General features: G+C 40.7%; 1 protein-coding gene across 1 annotated transcript in view; it reads right to left on the bottom strand.

Annotated features, from left to right (window-relative positions):
* Positions 1-364: 364 nt before the first annotated feature.
* The window catches only part of LOC144509446 (putative histone deacetylase 1-B), a 41,923-nt gene continuing 24,552 nt past the window's right edge, over positions 365-17,735 (bottom strand). Inside the window, exons 7-14 of the mRNA XM_078238347.1 lie at positions 14,540-14,632; positions 14,160-14,268; positions 13,087-13,227; positions 10,978-11,086; positions 7,225-7,355; positions 5,820-5,969; positions 3,385-3,442; positions 365-974 (exon numbers count right to left, since the gene is read on the bottom strand). Coding sequence (XP_078094473.1) covers positions 938-974; positions 3,385-3,442; positions 5,820-5,969; positions 7,225-7,355; positions 10,978-11,086; positions 13,087-13,227; positions 14,160-14,268; positions 14,540-14,632 — 828 coding nt within the window. The 3' untranslated portion in view covers positions 365-937. The remainder of the gene's footprint in view (positions 975-3,384; positions 3,443-5,819; positions 5,970-7,224; positions 7,356-10,977; positions 11,087-13,086; positions 13,228-14,159; positions 14,269-14,539; positions 14,633-17,735) is intronic.

Genomic DNA, 17,735 nt, shown 5'->3' with positions numbered 1-17,735 from the left:
GGAATGTGGAAACTATTATCCATTTCTCCCTCTCACTCCCATCACTGAAGGCAGTCTTTAGCCATTCCACCCTAACGCCTCTACCCTGCCCAATTTCAAAAACCTGAAAACATCACAAACAATGCTGCAATTAATTCCCCGACCCCGGTGTGTTCAGTCGTGTCACATTCACGTGAAATGCCAAGGTGTTGGGTAACTTAAGGCCACAACGTAACTCTTCTTCCAAGAAAATATACACCTGTGCTTAGAGAACAGCAGAAGCCACAATTTGACTGAATATTTTAATTAAGTTTTGGTCAAAAAGGTCATGAAGTAAACTTAATTCACACATAGCAAGAATAAAAAAACCCCACACACATCTGACCCACGTTTCAGTCGGGCAATAAGAGTTTTACTATAAAGTTTTTTTAAAAATGGAAAACATTTCCTTAAGGAGTCTCTAAGTATATAAGTCAACTGATTTTACCCAGTTTAGAATATATAAAAAAATTAATAGAATATCCATCTCACACATCTGATTACTACTTTTAACAAGGGAGGGTTACATGATTCTCAGTATTTTCACAGAAATACAAATGGTACATTATGGGATAGTAAAAATGGAAGCCAGGTTGTCATTTTCAACAACTTTACAGGGTTGATTTAAGAGTGCTTAGCAAAAAGACTGCCCTGGCAAAGGGGAGTCAAAAAAATGCCATTTGTTTACACTGGAAAATACAGGAAAGGTTTAACAACTCCTTAGTCAACTTCAATTAACAATTTAACTTTTTTTGGATCACAGATTAAACAACTTCCAAGGTCAAAACTGTGTTTACAAATAAATTACATGGTCCATTGTACGTTGTAAAAAAATAAGCATTTCTAGGCTCATCTAATAATGCTACGCTACAGTAACCATGCCGCGAGGAAAACGGAGCCAACACCTTGCCGTCTTGATTTATGCATTGCTTGGTTTTGTCTCCTCCACCTTAATTCTAGAGAGTAAAGCATATCAAATTTGGTGAGTTGCATAAAAATCCATGATAAAACTGTGTCATTCATATTGCATTGGTCCATGCTAACCATGAAAAACTGTAGTTCAGAATATCGGGAAAAGATTCAACCCATGTTTAGCCAATGATGGACCCCATTCATCACCTACCCTGGGAATTTGGCCCAAAGCCCACCCAGGTGCTCAGCTTAGTGTCTGCTTGCTCCATCCAGCAAAGCTCATTCCACACGCGACACATTTGGCTGCAGTGATTCTAGTCCAGCTTCACTACTTGCCCAATCTGGTGGAACTACAGTGACCAATTCCTAGCACTGTGCAACAGCAGACACTATCAAAAGAATTAAACACTTAAATACTACTAAAATGGTACAGTTGTTCATTTTAAACTATTATAATGCTCCTATTAAGTCTTGGCTCATTTCAGGCCCAGATATGGATGGATACAAAATTGGCTGCTTGACAGAAGACAGAGGATGGTTGTAGAGGGTTGTTTTTCAAACTGGAGGCCTGTGACCAGCGGCGTGCCTCAGGGTCAGTGCTGGGAAAACTGCTATTTGTCATTTATATTAATGATTTGGATGAGAATATAGGAGGCATGGTTAGTAAGTTTACAGATGACACCAAGATTGGTGGCATAGCAGACAGTGAAGAAAGTTATCTCCGATTGCAACAGGATCTTGATCAATTGGGCCAGTGGACTGACAAATGGCAGATGGAGTTTAATTTAGATAAATGCGAGGTGAAGCATTTTGCTCGATCGAACCAGGGCAGGACTTACTCAGTTAATCGTAGGTCGTTGCGGAGAGTTACAGAACAAAGATCATGGGGTACATGTGCATAGCTCCTTGAAAGTGGAGTCACAGGTGGACAGAGTGGTGAAGAAGGCGCTCAGCTTGCTTGGTTTCATTGGTCAGAACATTGAATACAGGAGTTGGGACATCTTGTTGAAGTTGTACAAGACATTGGTAAGGCCACACTTGGAATACTGTGTGCAATTCTGGTCACCCTATTATAGAAAGGATATTATTAAACTAGAAAAAGTGCAGAAAAGATTTACTAGGATGCTACCGGGACTTGATGGTTCGAGCTATAAGGAGAGGCTGGATAGATTGGGACTTTTTTCTCTGCAGCGTAGAAGGCTGAGGGGTGATCTTATAGAGGTCTATAAAATAAAGAGGGGCACAGATCAGCTAGATAGTCAATATCTTTTCCCAAAGATAGGGGAGTCTAAAACTAGAAGGCATAGGTTTAAGGTGAGAGGGGAGAGATACAAAAGTGTCCAGAGGGGCAATTTTTTCACACATAGGGTGGTGAGTGTCTGGAACAAGCTGCCAGAGGTAGTAGAGAGGCGGGTACAATTTTGTCTTTTAAAAAGCACTTAGATAGTTACATGGATAAGATGGGTATAGAGGGATATGGGCCAAATGCGGGCAGTTGGGATTATCTTAGGGGTTTGAAAAAATGGCGGCATGGACATGTTGGGCCGAAGGACCTGTTTCCATGCTGTAAATCTCTATGACTCTATATCATAGAGTTTGGAATTTATAATATTTCTCGATTGTAGGCTGCTTATATTACAAATTATTCTACTTGGTACATTTAAAAGGTTTTACTCATAATTGACCAATCCAATTGTGTCAAGCTAATCACACAACCATTATTGCTTTATGTTCATTCTCCAACCACTCAACCAATCCACACCCAAACTCCCCACCTCTTTAAGAGTCCCAGATATTACTACTGCTAACTTGCACACAGGAAACAACTTCACCCCTTGAACATACAAGAAATAATTTTCCTGAAAATCAAAAAGTTTGGATGCACAGCAGCTTAGAGGGACTAAACACAAGATAAAGAGTACAAGCATAAGCCAAGCAAAGGAGCGCATGAGAACACAAGAGAGAAGGAAAACCTTGCACACAAGAATTAAGAAAAGCCACAAAGAGATTATGTGAGAAAGAGATGGAGAGGATACGTGCATATGATAGGAACACAAAGCCAGGATGCAGAGAAGTATATACTTGTAAAAGAAAGGGAGAACACATATGCAGAGGTCAGCACATACCGACAGACTGTGAGCACGTGCATGTCAAACACTTGTGCACAGGCTGTGATGTCCTCTCAGGTTTCAGTGTATAACAGGGCATGACAAACTGTGCATCAGCGGTTAACAATTGTACAGAGTCAGATGGAAGGGATATCATACACAGGAACGACTACTTTGACATGAGAAGGTAAAACAGTAATAATATGATTCAGAGAGGGAGACAGAAGGCAATTAAATAGAGGAAAATAAAAAATGAACCAGAAAGGGAAACAAAGACAATTTCCTGAGCTTTTTTATTTTTATCTTTAAAAAAAACTTGTAATATTTTATACATATAAAACCATACCCTTTAGCTTCTAATTTCTCTGGAACACCATCTTTGGCCTTTTCCTCCTCTTTCCCATCTGGAAAAGGAAAAACATTTTAACGTTATTTAATCTGAAGTTGAGATGCCAAACATATTTGATCAAATATAGAATCATTTGCTCGCTGACGCTCAGTTGGGTTCAGTCAGGGTCCCTCAGCTCCTGACCCCATTACAGCCTTGGTTCAAACGTGGATTAAAGAGCTGAATGCCAGAGGCGAGATGAGAGTGACTGCCCTTGACATTAAAGCAGCATTTGGCAGAGTGAGGCATCAAGGAGCCCTCGCAAAACTGGGGTCAATGGGAATCAAGATGAAAACTCTCTGCTGGGCTGAAGTCATACCACCTGGCACGCCTTCCAAACCATGACCACTACCATCTAGAAGGACAAGGGCAGCAGATACACGGGAACACCACCACCTGGAAGTTCCCCTGCAAGTCACTCACCATCCTGACTTGGAAATACATCATCCTTCTGTCACTGGGTCAAAATCCTGGAACTCCCTCCCTAACAGCATTGTGGGTGTATCTACACCACAGGGCCTGCGGTGGTTCAAGGAAGCAGCTCACCACCACCTTCTCATGGGCATCTAGGGTCAGGCAATAAAAATTCTGGTCTAGCCAGTGACACCTGTATCCTGTAAACTGAATAAAGTATATATAGCATGTAAACAGTCCATTCAGGCCAACAAGCCTATGATGTGTATAATCCACATTCTTCTCCTGCCATTCTACCTACCCCACCTCAGCCTTTCAGCACACCTTTCTATTTTCTCTCTCTCATGTAGGTATCAGGTTTCCTTATGAGAGTATCCAATTGTGATGTGGAAATTGCCTCAATTGTTTCCTGAGGTAGGAGCTTCACATTCTATCTCCTTATTTCCTACTGAATTTATCAATTATCCTGTTTTTAACGGTCCCTAGTTTGGGATTCTTTACAGTTGGAAACAATCATTCCATATCGAAAGGAAAAAAAAACAACCTTAATCTTCCCAGATAGTTCCTCAGGTACCAGCTTTGTGAATTAATAGAGTTTTCCAGTGTTCCTATATCCTATATGAAGTATGGAAATCAGAATGCTGCATAGTACTCCAAGTGCGGCCTGGCCAGGATCCATGTTAGCCTAATATAACTTCCTTACTTTTGAATTCTATATCTCTTGAAATAAATCCCAGTGATTCGCTAGCATTTTCTTTGCTGATCTGCAACCCCCATAAAAAAATGAGTTCATTGACAAATTTTGACATTGCGTCATTTATTCCCAACTCCAGATCGTTAATATAAATCCTGAACACCTTCCCAGTGTTGATATTTGTCTGATATAGCTTTCTACCTGTTCACTGCTGATCCAACATGTGTGAAGTGAACTTTTTGACGAGTTTAAAGTTGAGTATTCGGGCATTCCACTTGCTCATTAAAATGCAAGCATTTAATATCTTAAAACTGCTCTACAACCTATACTATTGAATCTTTGAACTGTCTTCTATTTATATGTTTGTTTCTTTAACTACAAGTCAGCATACTATCTTGTACAAACAGGGCTCCAGGAACTTCATCAATCTGAATAATTGACACTTCCAGTCTATGAGATCTCATGCTAGATTGATCCTCCAACATTATACTTTGTCCTCACTGAGCCAGGCCACTTGTCAATCAAGTTCATGGAGCATTTGTTGGGAAATGGATTTTCTCCTATAATATTTTTGGTATTTACACCCTCTATTGCCCATAAATGACCACAATATACGGATATGAGACAATCCATGCTCAGAACTCTATCAATGAGATAGATCTTCTGTGACCCCTAATTTTTTGAATGTTAAATATACCGAATATAGTATCTTTACAACTCAGTAAACTTTGTTGATACAACCTTCAAAATCAAACCTTTTTCACATCTCTGTCTTCACTGCTGTGTGCTGATTAGACACCTACATGCTTCAGGCACTTATTATAGAACATAGAACAGTACAGCACAGAACAGGCCCTTCGGCCCACGATGTTGTGCCGAGCTTTATCTGAAACCAAGATCAAGCTATCCCACTCCCTATCTTCCTGGTGTGCTCCATGTGCCTATCCAATAACCGCTTAAATGTTCCTAAAGTGTCTGACTCCACTATCACTGAAGGCAGTCCATTCCACACCCCAACCACTCTGAGTAAAGAAACTACCTCGGACATCCTTCCTATATCTCCCACCATGAACCCTATAGTTATGCCTATTGTTATTATCAGGCCTTTCTTCCACAAAGAGTGGCAACACTGTATTGCTGGTGTTTTATTTAATTGGGTACTGCCACTAACCAACTGGAACTAGTCAATTCCTTATCTCCAAAACTTGCGCATTATTCAGTGCTAAAGTTATGGAACTCTGGAAATTTCACTAAATTTCAGCACCATCAGTGAACTGGCACCAACCTGTTTTTTTCTCTTCTCCCTCTTTTTCTTCTTCCACTTTGGCACGCTTTAGCTTCTTGTAATTTGCAGTATTTCGTCGACCTCCTTCTCCTTCATCTTCAGAATCAGAGAACTCCTCATCGCATGCTATTCTCTTGTCTGAAGCACGGACTGTCGAGAATGAAAGCAAAGTGTGAGTAGACATTTAAAGCACAGTTTCGATAGGCAGCTGGTATTTTAATCTCATCAGCAATTAGTTTAGACTCTCCAAATATTCCACCACCACCCACTCTCCCAACCTGACTCCAGATTCGGTGCTGGGTTAACAGGTGTTGTCTGAAGAGTAGCTGAAGTAACCATGTGCTGCTTATCCTGAAATCGGGAGATTCAGAAACAAGGACAGCATGAGAATTCCCTATAAATTCCCTCCATTTTATCTCTGCCAACATTCAAGCCTCAAGATATTTACAAGACTAGTCAGCCCTTATATCCATTAAATACTTCCTCCAAGTCTTCAGTCAGAACAATACTTTTCTTTTACAAAATGAATGTTTCTGACCAATTTTCTATTCTGACTCCAGGCTGCTCCTTCCGCTCCCCCCCTCCCCCACCCCCCCCAACCCCTCCCCCCAATTTCTCCCTTATTCCGAAGATGGTATTTCTTGTGGACTTGGGATTCTATAAGCACCAATGGTCTCGACTCCGTCCATTAACTTTTCTTCACTTTAGAAACTGCAGTAGAGAACAAAATATCATTTGGAGAGATTAAATGAAAAATCTGCTGACCATCAAAATTGTGCAAGGAGGTTCCCCCAATGTTCAGTAGGTTTGAAAGTATCTTCCACTTACTCACAGTCCTGGAACTGTGTTCACTGGGATAACCCGCATTTCAGTACCAAGTACATGGGACAGCATCTTCTGATTCACAGAGAACTGCTGTAATTTTATATCTAAATTGTACTCTGATTGGGGGCTACAATTCTAAATATGGTCATATTTCTTGGTTAATGGCAGGTCATAATCTATATAAGCAGTTTATTGATATGAAGCCTGATTTCAGGAAGCTGTCTTAACTTCCCCATTGGGTCAGCAGGTCTCTCCAATATTGTGAGCAATTCAGAACAGAAGAGTTCAATCCATAGTCACTGTTGGATTAACTGATCAACACATGGGAACACCACCACCTGAAAGTTCTCCTCCAAGCCACTCACCATCCTGATTTGGAAATATTTTGCCAGTCCTTCACAGTCGCTGGGTCAAAATCTTAGAATTCCCTCCCTAACAGCACCGTGGATGTAGCTACATCACATGGACTGCAGCGGTTCAAAACAACAGCCAGGCTTAGACAGAACTCGGCTATCAGCTATCTCACTGGAAATTATGTTCGAAAATCTTAAATTTATAATGCAAATCTTCAACTACTCACTCGAAATACGCTTGTCTGCATCTTCCTCCTCCTCATCTCCACTATCTTCTGGAACCGCATCTTCTGGGATAGCTTGCATCTGAACGCCTGGCGCGTGGGGCAGCATACGCAGGTTTTCAAACAGACGCTGCCTGTGAATTAACATCCAATTATTATATCTGATCATAAGGATGCAAATAATTTTCTCAAAGATGTGCATCACCACAATAAAACATTTCAGGGAAGATTAGAACTACGTCTGAAAGCCTTAACAGAATCAAACTGTTTTGTGTATTGTTAACATTCCTGCTTTTCTTTTTAATCTTCACCATCATTTAATTATGAAACAGTTCAAAGGCACCGCCAAATTATATTATACAGAAAATAGCCCATCAGCTTCTATTAGGAATTTGAAGGATTGTCATCTCTACATCACACAAGTGAGCCACTGCACTTTTAAACCATTTAACTAAGCTCATTGAATGCATTGGACAGCTGCCCGAGGAGCAGGTATCCCTCCCAGGTATAATTAACTATTCCAATGTCACTCCACTTAGGCCTGCGGTATTACAAGCCACAATTTTCTTTAAATTAAAAGCATCCACTCTCAGCTGGATGAGTATAACCAGGAGTGAAGTCTTCAAGAGGATGAAAGTACAAGTCACACAAAATTAATATTTTCAGCTGTCAGTTGCGAAGAATCAATAACTCACCCAAACTACAAGCAAGAGTTATACCTGGGTAACAACATTTAACTTCATAGATACTTTCGTTTTTAAATATTTTCTGCTTCTTCCTATAATGACCAACAGGTGGCCAGATTTACTATTTTAGGAAACTTAACCAAGCATGTGTCACAATGCTAACAAAATTAATTTTAAATTAGTAAAATTCCAGGGATATTGGGAATCATTTTTCTCCACTACCAGCTGCTGCCCATGAGTTCCTCTCCTCACCCCCACAGCTCCAACAAGTTCATGGATTTCTTAGTTGTTAAAAGTGAGACCATTGTTCAGTTACACTTGTCATCCTCTTACCCACGGGGAACGTTCCTCAATGCCCCCCCCACTGCCTGGCCATGTAATCCAAATCTTTCTCCATTGTGTCTCAGCTGGTCCTCAAACACCTATCTATTCTAATCCCATTTTCCAGCACAAGGGCTGTAGCCTTGTATGCTATGGTGTTTCAAGTGCTCATCTGGTTGTTCGAACTTAATCATTTCAGTCCCAGGACTTGTTACCGGAGTTCCTGAGGGTAGTAGGTTCTGAGGCTCAACTATCATCAGCTGCATTCCCTCCATAACCCTCCCCCCACAGACCGTCCATCTGCACTCCAACCAAAATAATCTCACTACCAGAAGCAAATTTTAAAAAACCTAAGATATAAAATCTGTCGGATCCCATTGCGGAAACAGTCAGTTAGACTTTCCCAGGTAATAGGCCTGAGCTGATCTCAGAGATTGTGCACTTCGAGCACATGGCCTGAGCGATTCGTACATGTCCTCTGAAATGCCTCTCAGTCCAAGTGCAATTAGGGATGGGCAATACATGCGGGCCCAGCCAGCGACACCTGCAGCCCGTAATAAAAACACATTGGAATGAAGATTATAGCGCTTCTTAGAATGGGTCCAGTGTGCTAGAAAGAGGTGTTTATTTGTGTTGTACAGGAAGCTTCTATAAAGCCAAGTAGCTCCAATGCCATATATGGGAATCTAAATCCCAGGTTCTTCACTTCAAGTCGCAGATTGGGCAAATTTATTTTCTTAAATATGTAACCAAGATTTGTTTTTTTAAAAAAACCAAAAATGCCCTTCAGCTAAATATTACAATCGATTCTGCACGTTGGAAGTTGGAATCTCATTTACAGAATTATCAGAATGTTTTACAGTTGCTAAATGAAAGGTGGACTAGACACAAGAACTTTCAATTGGTTAAAGACCGCACAACCTAAAAATAGGCAACTTGAATTATATTACTAGTTTGCATCAAGCCAACTTGTTTGTTTTAACCCAGCAGCTGACACTGTGCATGTGCAGGAAGTGCTCCTTCCCCCCACTCTCTGACCAGGAGTTGCAACACAAATAAACACCTCTTTCTGAGCTTTTCATATCTATCACAATCTCTGAGATCATCTTTTTCAACAGTTTTACCTTTAACTCCCTTAACCACCATTCTCACTGAATTGACCAATGACTTCTAAGTTAGCTGACATTTCAAAGAATTCTCTCCTCGGGAACTGCCTCACCACACAAGCAGCCCCAGCTCAGTTTCAAAACAACAGCCAGGAACCTTCCTCAAAAACAAATCGCCGTCATTCCCTTCTTCTCTAAACCTCCAACATTTGCTTCCCAAATTCATGCTAATATTTCCAGTTTCATGTTGAAACTCTCTGCCATGGTTGCAGCACCACAGCAACCTGAATCAAAGTTATAAATTACACCCTCTGTGGAGTGCATTTTCCTTCCTCATCCTCTCTGCAGCTTTTGACACAGACTACTAGGTCATTCTTTTTCAATGCCTTTTCTTTATTGTCCAGTTCAGTGTGTCACACCCATACCAATTCAAGTTAGCCACAGTATTTTCAACAACTCATCATTCTGACCGCGCATCATTACTTCTCATACAATCCCGACAGTGCAGAAAGAGGTCATTCGGCCCATCGAGCCTGCACCGACCACAATCCCACCCAGGCCCTATTCCCGTAACCCGCATATTTACCCTGCTAATCCCATGACACGAGTGTCAATTTAGCATGGCCAATCAACCTAACCCTCACATCTTTGGACTGCGGGAGGAAACCAGAGCACCCAGAGGAAACCCACACAGCCACAGGAAGAATGTGCAAACTTCACACAGACAATGACCGAGGCCAGAATTGAACCTGGGCCCCTAGCGCTGTGAGGAAGCAGTGCTGACCACTGTGCCACCATGCTGCCCCAAACCAAGGAGCCCCTCCCCCAAACAAAGCATCATCTATACTTCCACTTGTTCATGCTCTGGCTTGGCAACACCACCCAGAGATATGGGATTAGATTCTACGTGTGTGATAACACCCAACTCCACCTCTCCCTCACACACCTTAACTTTTCCACTGTGTTTATCCAATACTCAGTTCTGGATCAGCTGAAATTTCCTCCACAGACAGAGGGAAAAAAGCCATTGTCTTCAGCAGCTACCACAAACTCCTCGACCTTCCTCCTGATCCCATCAATCACTTTGACCAAACTTTTGACCACCAGTCCTTCTTTGGCCCAAGGTCAGCTTTTCTTCAATCAACTTTGTTTTAAAAGCAAAATACAATTGTAACTTGTTCAGTGCCGAATTCATTGGAGGCAACTCAATGCTTTAGTATAACACAATGCTCCAACATATGCTAGCAAGGCTCTATTTGGTACCTCGTTACATCAATGTATGGCTGCTGCAAAGTTACAGAATTCAGGTAACAAATATCCCCAAAGTTAATCAGGTTGGACCTTAGAGTACATGTTATATAGTAATGTACAGAAATTCAGCCTGGTGAGTGCTCACAAAGTACTACAAAACTGCCCAGCACAGTATTTTACTTCGCATAGTTGGATAAATTTGATCAGATATTCGACAAGTTATTACCACTTGTGGAAGAGAGACACTGTTTAGGAACAGGTACTAATTTGTGTTTCCACTTTTATAAAACACAAGGCAGGCGTGCACGTGAGTTATACTGCCTATTAGGAAGATAATTAAATAGGGAAGTCTCACATAGCAGATTTAATATCAATAAATGAAATTTATATACTTTATCTTCTCCAGATATTCATTGGTGTTCTGGTTTGTCATATTGGAAGGGCTAATGTGCAGCTTAAAGTCTGGTCCAAAGTACTCAAAGTAATCGTTGTATGGCAGTTCTGAAACACAAAGAATATTCCATTTACATTTATTTTTCCTTTTTATGCAAAATAAACCAATTGCCAACATAGAATATGTAAATCTAGTTTTGTCACTATATTCATACCGGAATGTTGTGTCCTGCAAAGCTCATTACATTCACCTTACGAATAAATAATTAAAAACATATTGATATTAGATCAAAAGTATTTTGTAAATGTACTAAACTGGTCACTTCATACCTTCCTTTATAAATATTAAAACTAGTACTAGTGTTGGGACCAGTCAGGTAGAAAGTACACTTCCAGTAACCGTCTATCCACTTCCCCCACTCCGCACCAGCTATTAGGATCAAATTCAAAACCTTTTAGCATTTTAATATATACTCCATGTTTTCCATGTAATGAAGTATTAATGTTTTATTGATAAACTTAAAGAGTCACTTCCATTCGAGCAAAGCCAAGTCAAATGTAAATTACCCTGTCAAAGGTAAATCCAAATTATTACCATAGCTATCTAAAGACCGGCTTTTAAAAAATAAACTTCTAATTCCAAACAAGACTACACCAGACGCAAACATTTATAAATACAGGCTGATTGCAGGTTATCCTTGACTCATTTATTGCTGCAATGAAAGAGCAAAATGCCAGCTCAAAAATTTATTTTCTCCAACAAGGTACTGCTCGAGAAGCAGGTAGTGGGAGAGAAAAGGATGAAGTTTTACAGTGAAAATGCTCTCGAGACCTTAACACCGGTCTTTGAAGATGACGCACATTCAAGGGGGGGGCATCTTTATTCCTCTATAGAACTGTACACAAGAAAAGATCAACACTTTCTATTTCCTGAGATCCCACTCCACATTTCCCCACTGTGGCTCCCCGAAGCCACCTCCATGCTTGCAATTACTGCAAGTTCCAGCTCCTGAACTGAGCTTCAAAACTGTACGCTCTGCCAGAGACCCATTACTTTGGTTGAAGAAAAAGTAATAGCAGCATTGAGTGAGTGGAGTGATGAGGGAACTCTAAGGCAAACAGTTGGAAACTGCAAATTCAACTTATGTGGCTGCTGCTGTCAGTGACTGGAGGCTCTGAGGGGGAAGGTGTACACAACCACACAAAATAAATGATCTTTAAATAAATTAGACTTCTAATTTATTTAATGTATTTTCTGTTAAACTTAAGCTGTCAATAACACGTCTCATTATCATATGAGACGGGGCAGCACGGTAGCACAGTGATTAGCACTGCTGCTTCACAGCAAGAAGTTTAACAACACCAGGTTAAAGTCCAACAGGTTTATTTGGTAGCAAAAGCCACACAAGCTTTTTAATTCACAATGAAAGTCCAACCTGGGTTCGATTCCCGGCTTGGGTCACTGTCTGTGTGGAGTTTGCACATTCTCCTAGTGTCTGTGTGGGTTTCCTCCGGGTGCTCCGGTTTCCTCCCACAGTCCAAAGATGTGCGGGTTAGGTTGATTGGCTGTGCTAAAATTGCCCCTTAGTGTCCTGAGATGTGTAGGTTTGAGGGATTAGCGGGTAAATCTGTAGGGATATGGGGGTAGGGCCTGGGTGGGATTGTGGTCGGTGCAGGCTCGATGGGCCAGATGGCCTCTTTCTGCACTGTAGGGTTTCTATGATTCTATGATTCATATCACCAAATTAAAGTGATGAGTATCAAAGATGATTGACAAGCACATTATTATTGATGAGATACTGTACTGAAGAGTATGAGATGCCAGATCTATCCAAAACACCATCTTCATGGGATTGGGATGAATATTCAGTGCATAATGCCTACTAACAAGTCGCAGCATAATTTACAGAAGCTTTGGCTTCAACAGCACCCAGTATTTTTAATTCTAATTTTGGTCTCCCCTGCCTAACCTTGTCTACCATGCTCAACTAACCCTCTCAGATCAGGGGCAACCAGTGGAGACCAATATGGAACTTCAGAGTCCTGGCCATCCATCACTGTTTCCTGCCACCTTAATGAAGGCTTGCTTATAAGCAGCAATATCTTACCATTTGGAATCTCAGAGTCCAAAGCTACAGAAGTCTCATATGTCCAGCATCGAGCCACATTACGAATTGTGTATCCTCCACCTCCCAACATCAGTAAAGGTAAATTAAAGGTCTTCACAAATTCAACACACTTAGCATGTCCTGGTTAAAGAATAAGAACCAGCTTTAAAATGGTGTTATTTCCAAAACTCAACACACGAGAAAATTCTAACAATTAAAGGCTTTCAGGTTCAATATTATGTCTTAAATGTACAGAAGCTATTATTCTTAGGAGAAGTAGCCAAATCTTGCAAGAGGAAAAATGATAAGGAAGAGTTTTCTGTGTAAAGTGCAAAAAACATCAACAACTACACTGAATATTTATATAGTTCCCGAATGGGGACTTCCAATTCACATCTCGCTCGAGTCTTCAGCTGTTCTACTCAGATACGTTATGGAAACTGCCTTCAGCTCTGGGTCACTGGAAATGAGTAATTGAAAGCTGTTAAGTATGCTCTCTGAAGCTGCCTAATCCAATGATAGCCCTTAGTGGACATTTATATAGCAAAACAAGACCAGATTCAGCACAGTACATTCACATCAGAAGAGTACAGGATTAAGATCAGTTGCAATTAGCCCCAATAACTGATATTTACAGTAAAGTAGGTTTTAGATAAACAAGACCCCATAGCATTGCATGTTATTCAAAATGATCCCAAACAATGGCTTGCTGCCTTCAGAGGAGAACCAAAGCAGCAAAATTGCAGGACTATCCAAGAAACGTTACTCTTTCTCTACAAGCTACTACACAAGTGGATTGTTATATCTCATGTAAATGCACATTCTGATATGTCACACAGCTCTGGTCATTAAAAAACAAGACATTAGAAGGCTATTGAAATGCTAGGTTAATGTTCCAGAATAACTAAGAATCGTAAGGAGAGGGAGAAAATATTTATGTAGGGAAGGTCCAAAGTAATGCACAGGGTCTTCATATAAACAAACGAAAAACAAAACACGAGCAACTATGAATCAAACATCACCTAAGTGAACTCAAGTATTCAGGCACATACGTATATTAAAAACGATCATACCTTTAATAGTAAGGTTAAAGCAACCCAGTCTATCTCCAGACAAAGAATCAGCACCACACTGCAATGCAATGGCACTGGGCTGGTACATCTCCATCACCTTACATATAATCTAGTGAGGAAGAGAAAAGATTTTACTATATTGTACCGCAATTGGAGACAGCATGCTTGCAAACAATCTGCACATGTAATCTATAACATGCAAAGAAATGGTCCATGGCAAAGAACATTCCATAGCCAAAAGCTTCTTTGCTCAATTTAATTCCTGTACTTAATACAGACCACACAAATACTCCTGGAATAACTATGACAAACTGGTTGTACTATAAAAAATACCTTTGGGAAAATTTTACTTGCTATATAATAATAAGGAATACACTTACAGGCTTGAATATGGCCTCATATGATTCATCATCGATTCCATCTCGCAATGGGAAATTTACAGCATAGTACTTGCCTTTACCTGCACCTATGTCCTGTACAGTAAAAAAAAGGCTCAAATCAGGTTCCTATAGTGCATAACTAAAGAAATATTTCTATTAATATACATGAAGATGCAATGATATCATAACTGTATCCTAATCCTAACTGATGTTTTGTACAAATTTATTCCTTCTTTCACTCTGGTCATCCAGATGCCTATTTATCAAGCCCAAAATGCTTTCTGGCTTTATCTAACTACACTTGAATTTTCAGCAAATTATGTATTTGAATCTTGTTCTCATTCACATCTCAATAATTCTCTATTGAATGTATACTTCAACGTTTCTTCACACTTCATGACTCCTCAGATCTTGATGAAGTCCATGTCTGTATGCAGCAAGATCTGAACAATATTCAGACTGAGGATATATGACTTGGATGAGGGCATGGAGGATGGATTAATAAATTTGCGGATGACACTAAAGTCGGCGGAGTTGTAGACAGTGCGGAGGGAAGTGGCAGGTTACAGAGGGACATAGATAAGCTGCAGAGCTGGGCTGAGAGGTGAAAAATGGAGTTTAATGCGGAAAAGTGTGAGGTGATTCACTTTGGAAGGAGTAACAGGAATACAGAGTACTGGGCTAATGGTAAGATACTTGGTAGTGTGGATGAACAGAGGGATCTGGGTGTCCATGTGCATAGATCCCTGAAAGTTGGCACCCAGGTTGATAGAGTTGTTAAGAAGGCGTACGGTGTGTTAGCTTTTACTGGTAGAGGGATTGAGTTTCGGAGCCAGGTGGTCATGCTGCAACTGTACAAAACTCTGGTGCGACCGCACTTGGAGTATTGCGTACAGTTCTGGTCGCTGTATTATAGGAAAGATGTGGAAGTGTTGGAAAGGGTGCAGAGGAGATTTACCAGGATGTTGCCTGGTATGGTGGGAAAATCGTATGAGGAAAGGCTGAGGGGCTTGAGGTTGTTTTCGTTAGAGAGAAGAAGGTTAAGAGGTGACTTAATAGAGGCATACAAGATGATCAGAGGATTAGATAGGGTGGATAGTGAGAGCCTTTTTCCTCGGATGGTGTTGGCTAGCATGAGGAGACATAGTTTTAAATTGAGGGGTGAGAGATATAGGACAGATGTTAGAGGTAGGTTCTTTACTCAGAGAGTAGTAAGGGCGTGGAATGCCCTGCCTGCAGCAGTGGTAGACTCATCAACGTTGAGAGCATTCAAATGGTTATTGGATAAACATATGGATGATATTGGAATAGTGTAGATTAGAGGGGCTTTAGATTGGTACCACTGGTTGGCACAACATCGAGGGCCGAAGGGCCGGTACTGCGCTGTAATGTTCTATGTTCTATAAGTGACAAGAAACATCCGTGCATAATATCAGAGCCTGAACATTGAGGCACGTAACTCATCTCCTGACTCCCCAAAGCCTGTCCACCAACTACAAGGCACAAGTCAGGAGTGTGATGGAATACTCTGCACTTGCCTGGATGAGAACAACTCCAATAACACTCGAGCTCAACACCATCCAAGACAAAGTAGCCCCACTTGATGGGCTTACATCCAACAACTTAAACATTCATCCCTTCACTACCAGTGAATAGTATGCACCATTTACAAGTTACAATGCAACAACTTGACAAGGTTCTTTCAGTAGCACCTGCCAAACCGACAACTCTTGCCAGCCAGAAGGAACAAAGGCAAAGGCACATGGGAACATCATTCCCCTCAAGTTCCCCTCCAACTCACACCCTGATCTGTAAATATATCACCATACTTTCACTGTTGCTGGATCAAAATGCTGGAACTCCCTTCCTAACAGCACTATCTACACCACATGGACTGCAGAGGTTCAAGGATAGTAAGAAGTCTCACAACGCCAGGTTAAAATCCAACAGGTTTATTTGGTAGCACAAGCTTTCGGGGCGCTGCTCCTTCATCACCTGATGGACTTTAACCTGGTGTTGAGACTTCTTACTATCCTTACCTCAGTCCAACACTGGCATCTCCACCTCAGGGGTTCAAGGAGGCAGCTCACCACCATGTTCTCAAAGACAATCAGGATTAGGCAATAAATGTTAGCCTTGCCAATGAAATTCACATCACATGAAAAATGGACTTACCTGCACATTACATTTGCATTGCATCTTCTATCTGTCATTCATTCTATCAATGTTTGCAGTACCCTTTGCTGTTTGTCAAACCCATTGCTTTGTCAGCTGGTTTGACATTATGCACCATGTCCCCAAGCAACCATGTCTAAATACTCCTGTTTGCAGCGGGCAACTATCTACTGGTCAGTTAAGGAAACCATTGCTTGTCACAGAGATCAGTTACAAAGGTACCTCATAAAACATTAAGCATTCCAGCTATGTTAGGCAACTCAGTGTGCTCCTTGCATCTAATTTAATGCATTTTTCTTTCTTACTTGATCTTCTGCAGCTACAGTCAATGGCTCTGATTGTTAAAGGTACAGGTTGGAAAGAGTAAATTAACCGTGAAGCCAATTTCCTACTCTTCTAAAATGCTCCAAGATATTCTGACACTTCAGTGGCAATATCATTTGAGGAACAGAGGAATCATTAAAGAAAACAAGAGAGACTGTGTATACTCATTGTGTGCAAATCATGAGAGACATTCAATACGCAAGAGCCCCCAACAGACATTTTAGCATGAATGGATGGGTTAATGTCACTTTCCTTGAAGTCATATTGTAATTGTTTATTAAATCTCTGCTTGTGCGAGTAACGGGTTTTAAATTCTGATCATTAATTCAAATTGAGAACAAACAAACCCAAAATTAACATTTAATAGCACAAACAAAATTGCTTGTTTTTATTTGTCTTCTGCTGATGAATGTACTAACCAATAAAACCAAGTGTATGTTTGTTCTTTGAAGTTTTAAAATTCCAGTTTAGCTGTCCATTACTTAAGTGGGAGGGGGAAAATGTCAATATCAATGTGCCCACCGTTGGACATTTTCTTAAAAGTCTACGGAGTAGGCTATAAGAGCAAGGTGACAGATCCACCCTCAAGTTGCTAATATTTGCAAAACTGATAATTTCTCTATGCACAATCACTCCAGATCTTGCTCCAGCACATTTTTCTTCCGACTTCCACAACTTGAAACAATTACATGTCATA

Source organism: Mustelus asterias, chromosome 21, assembly GCF_964213995.1.
Source record: "Mustelus asterias chromosome 21, sMusAst1.hap1.1, whole genome shotgun sequence".
Taxonomy (NCBI): Eukaryota; Metazoa; Chordata; class Chondrichthyes; order Carcharhiniformes; family Triakidae; genus Mustelus; species Mustelus asterias.
Note: the sequence above shows the minus strand (reverse complement) of the source record. Positions and strands in the feature narration are given on the sequence as shown.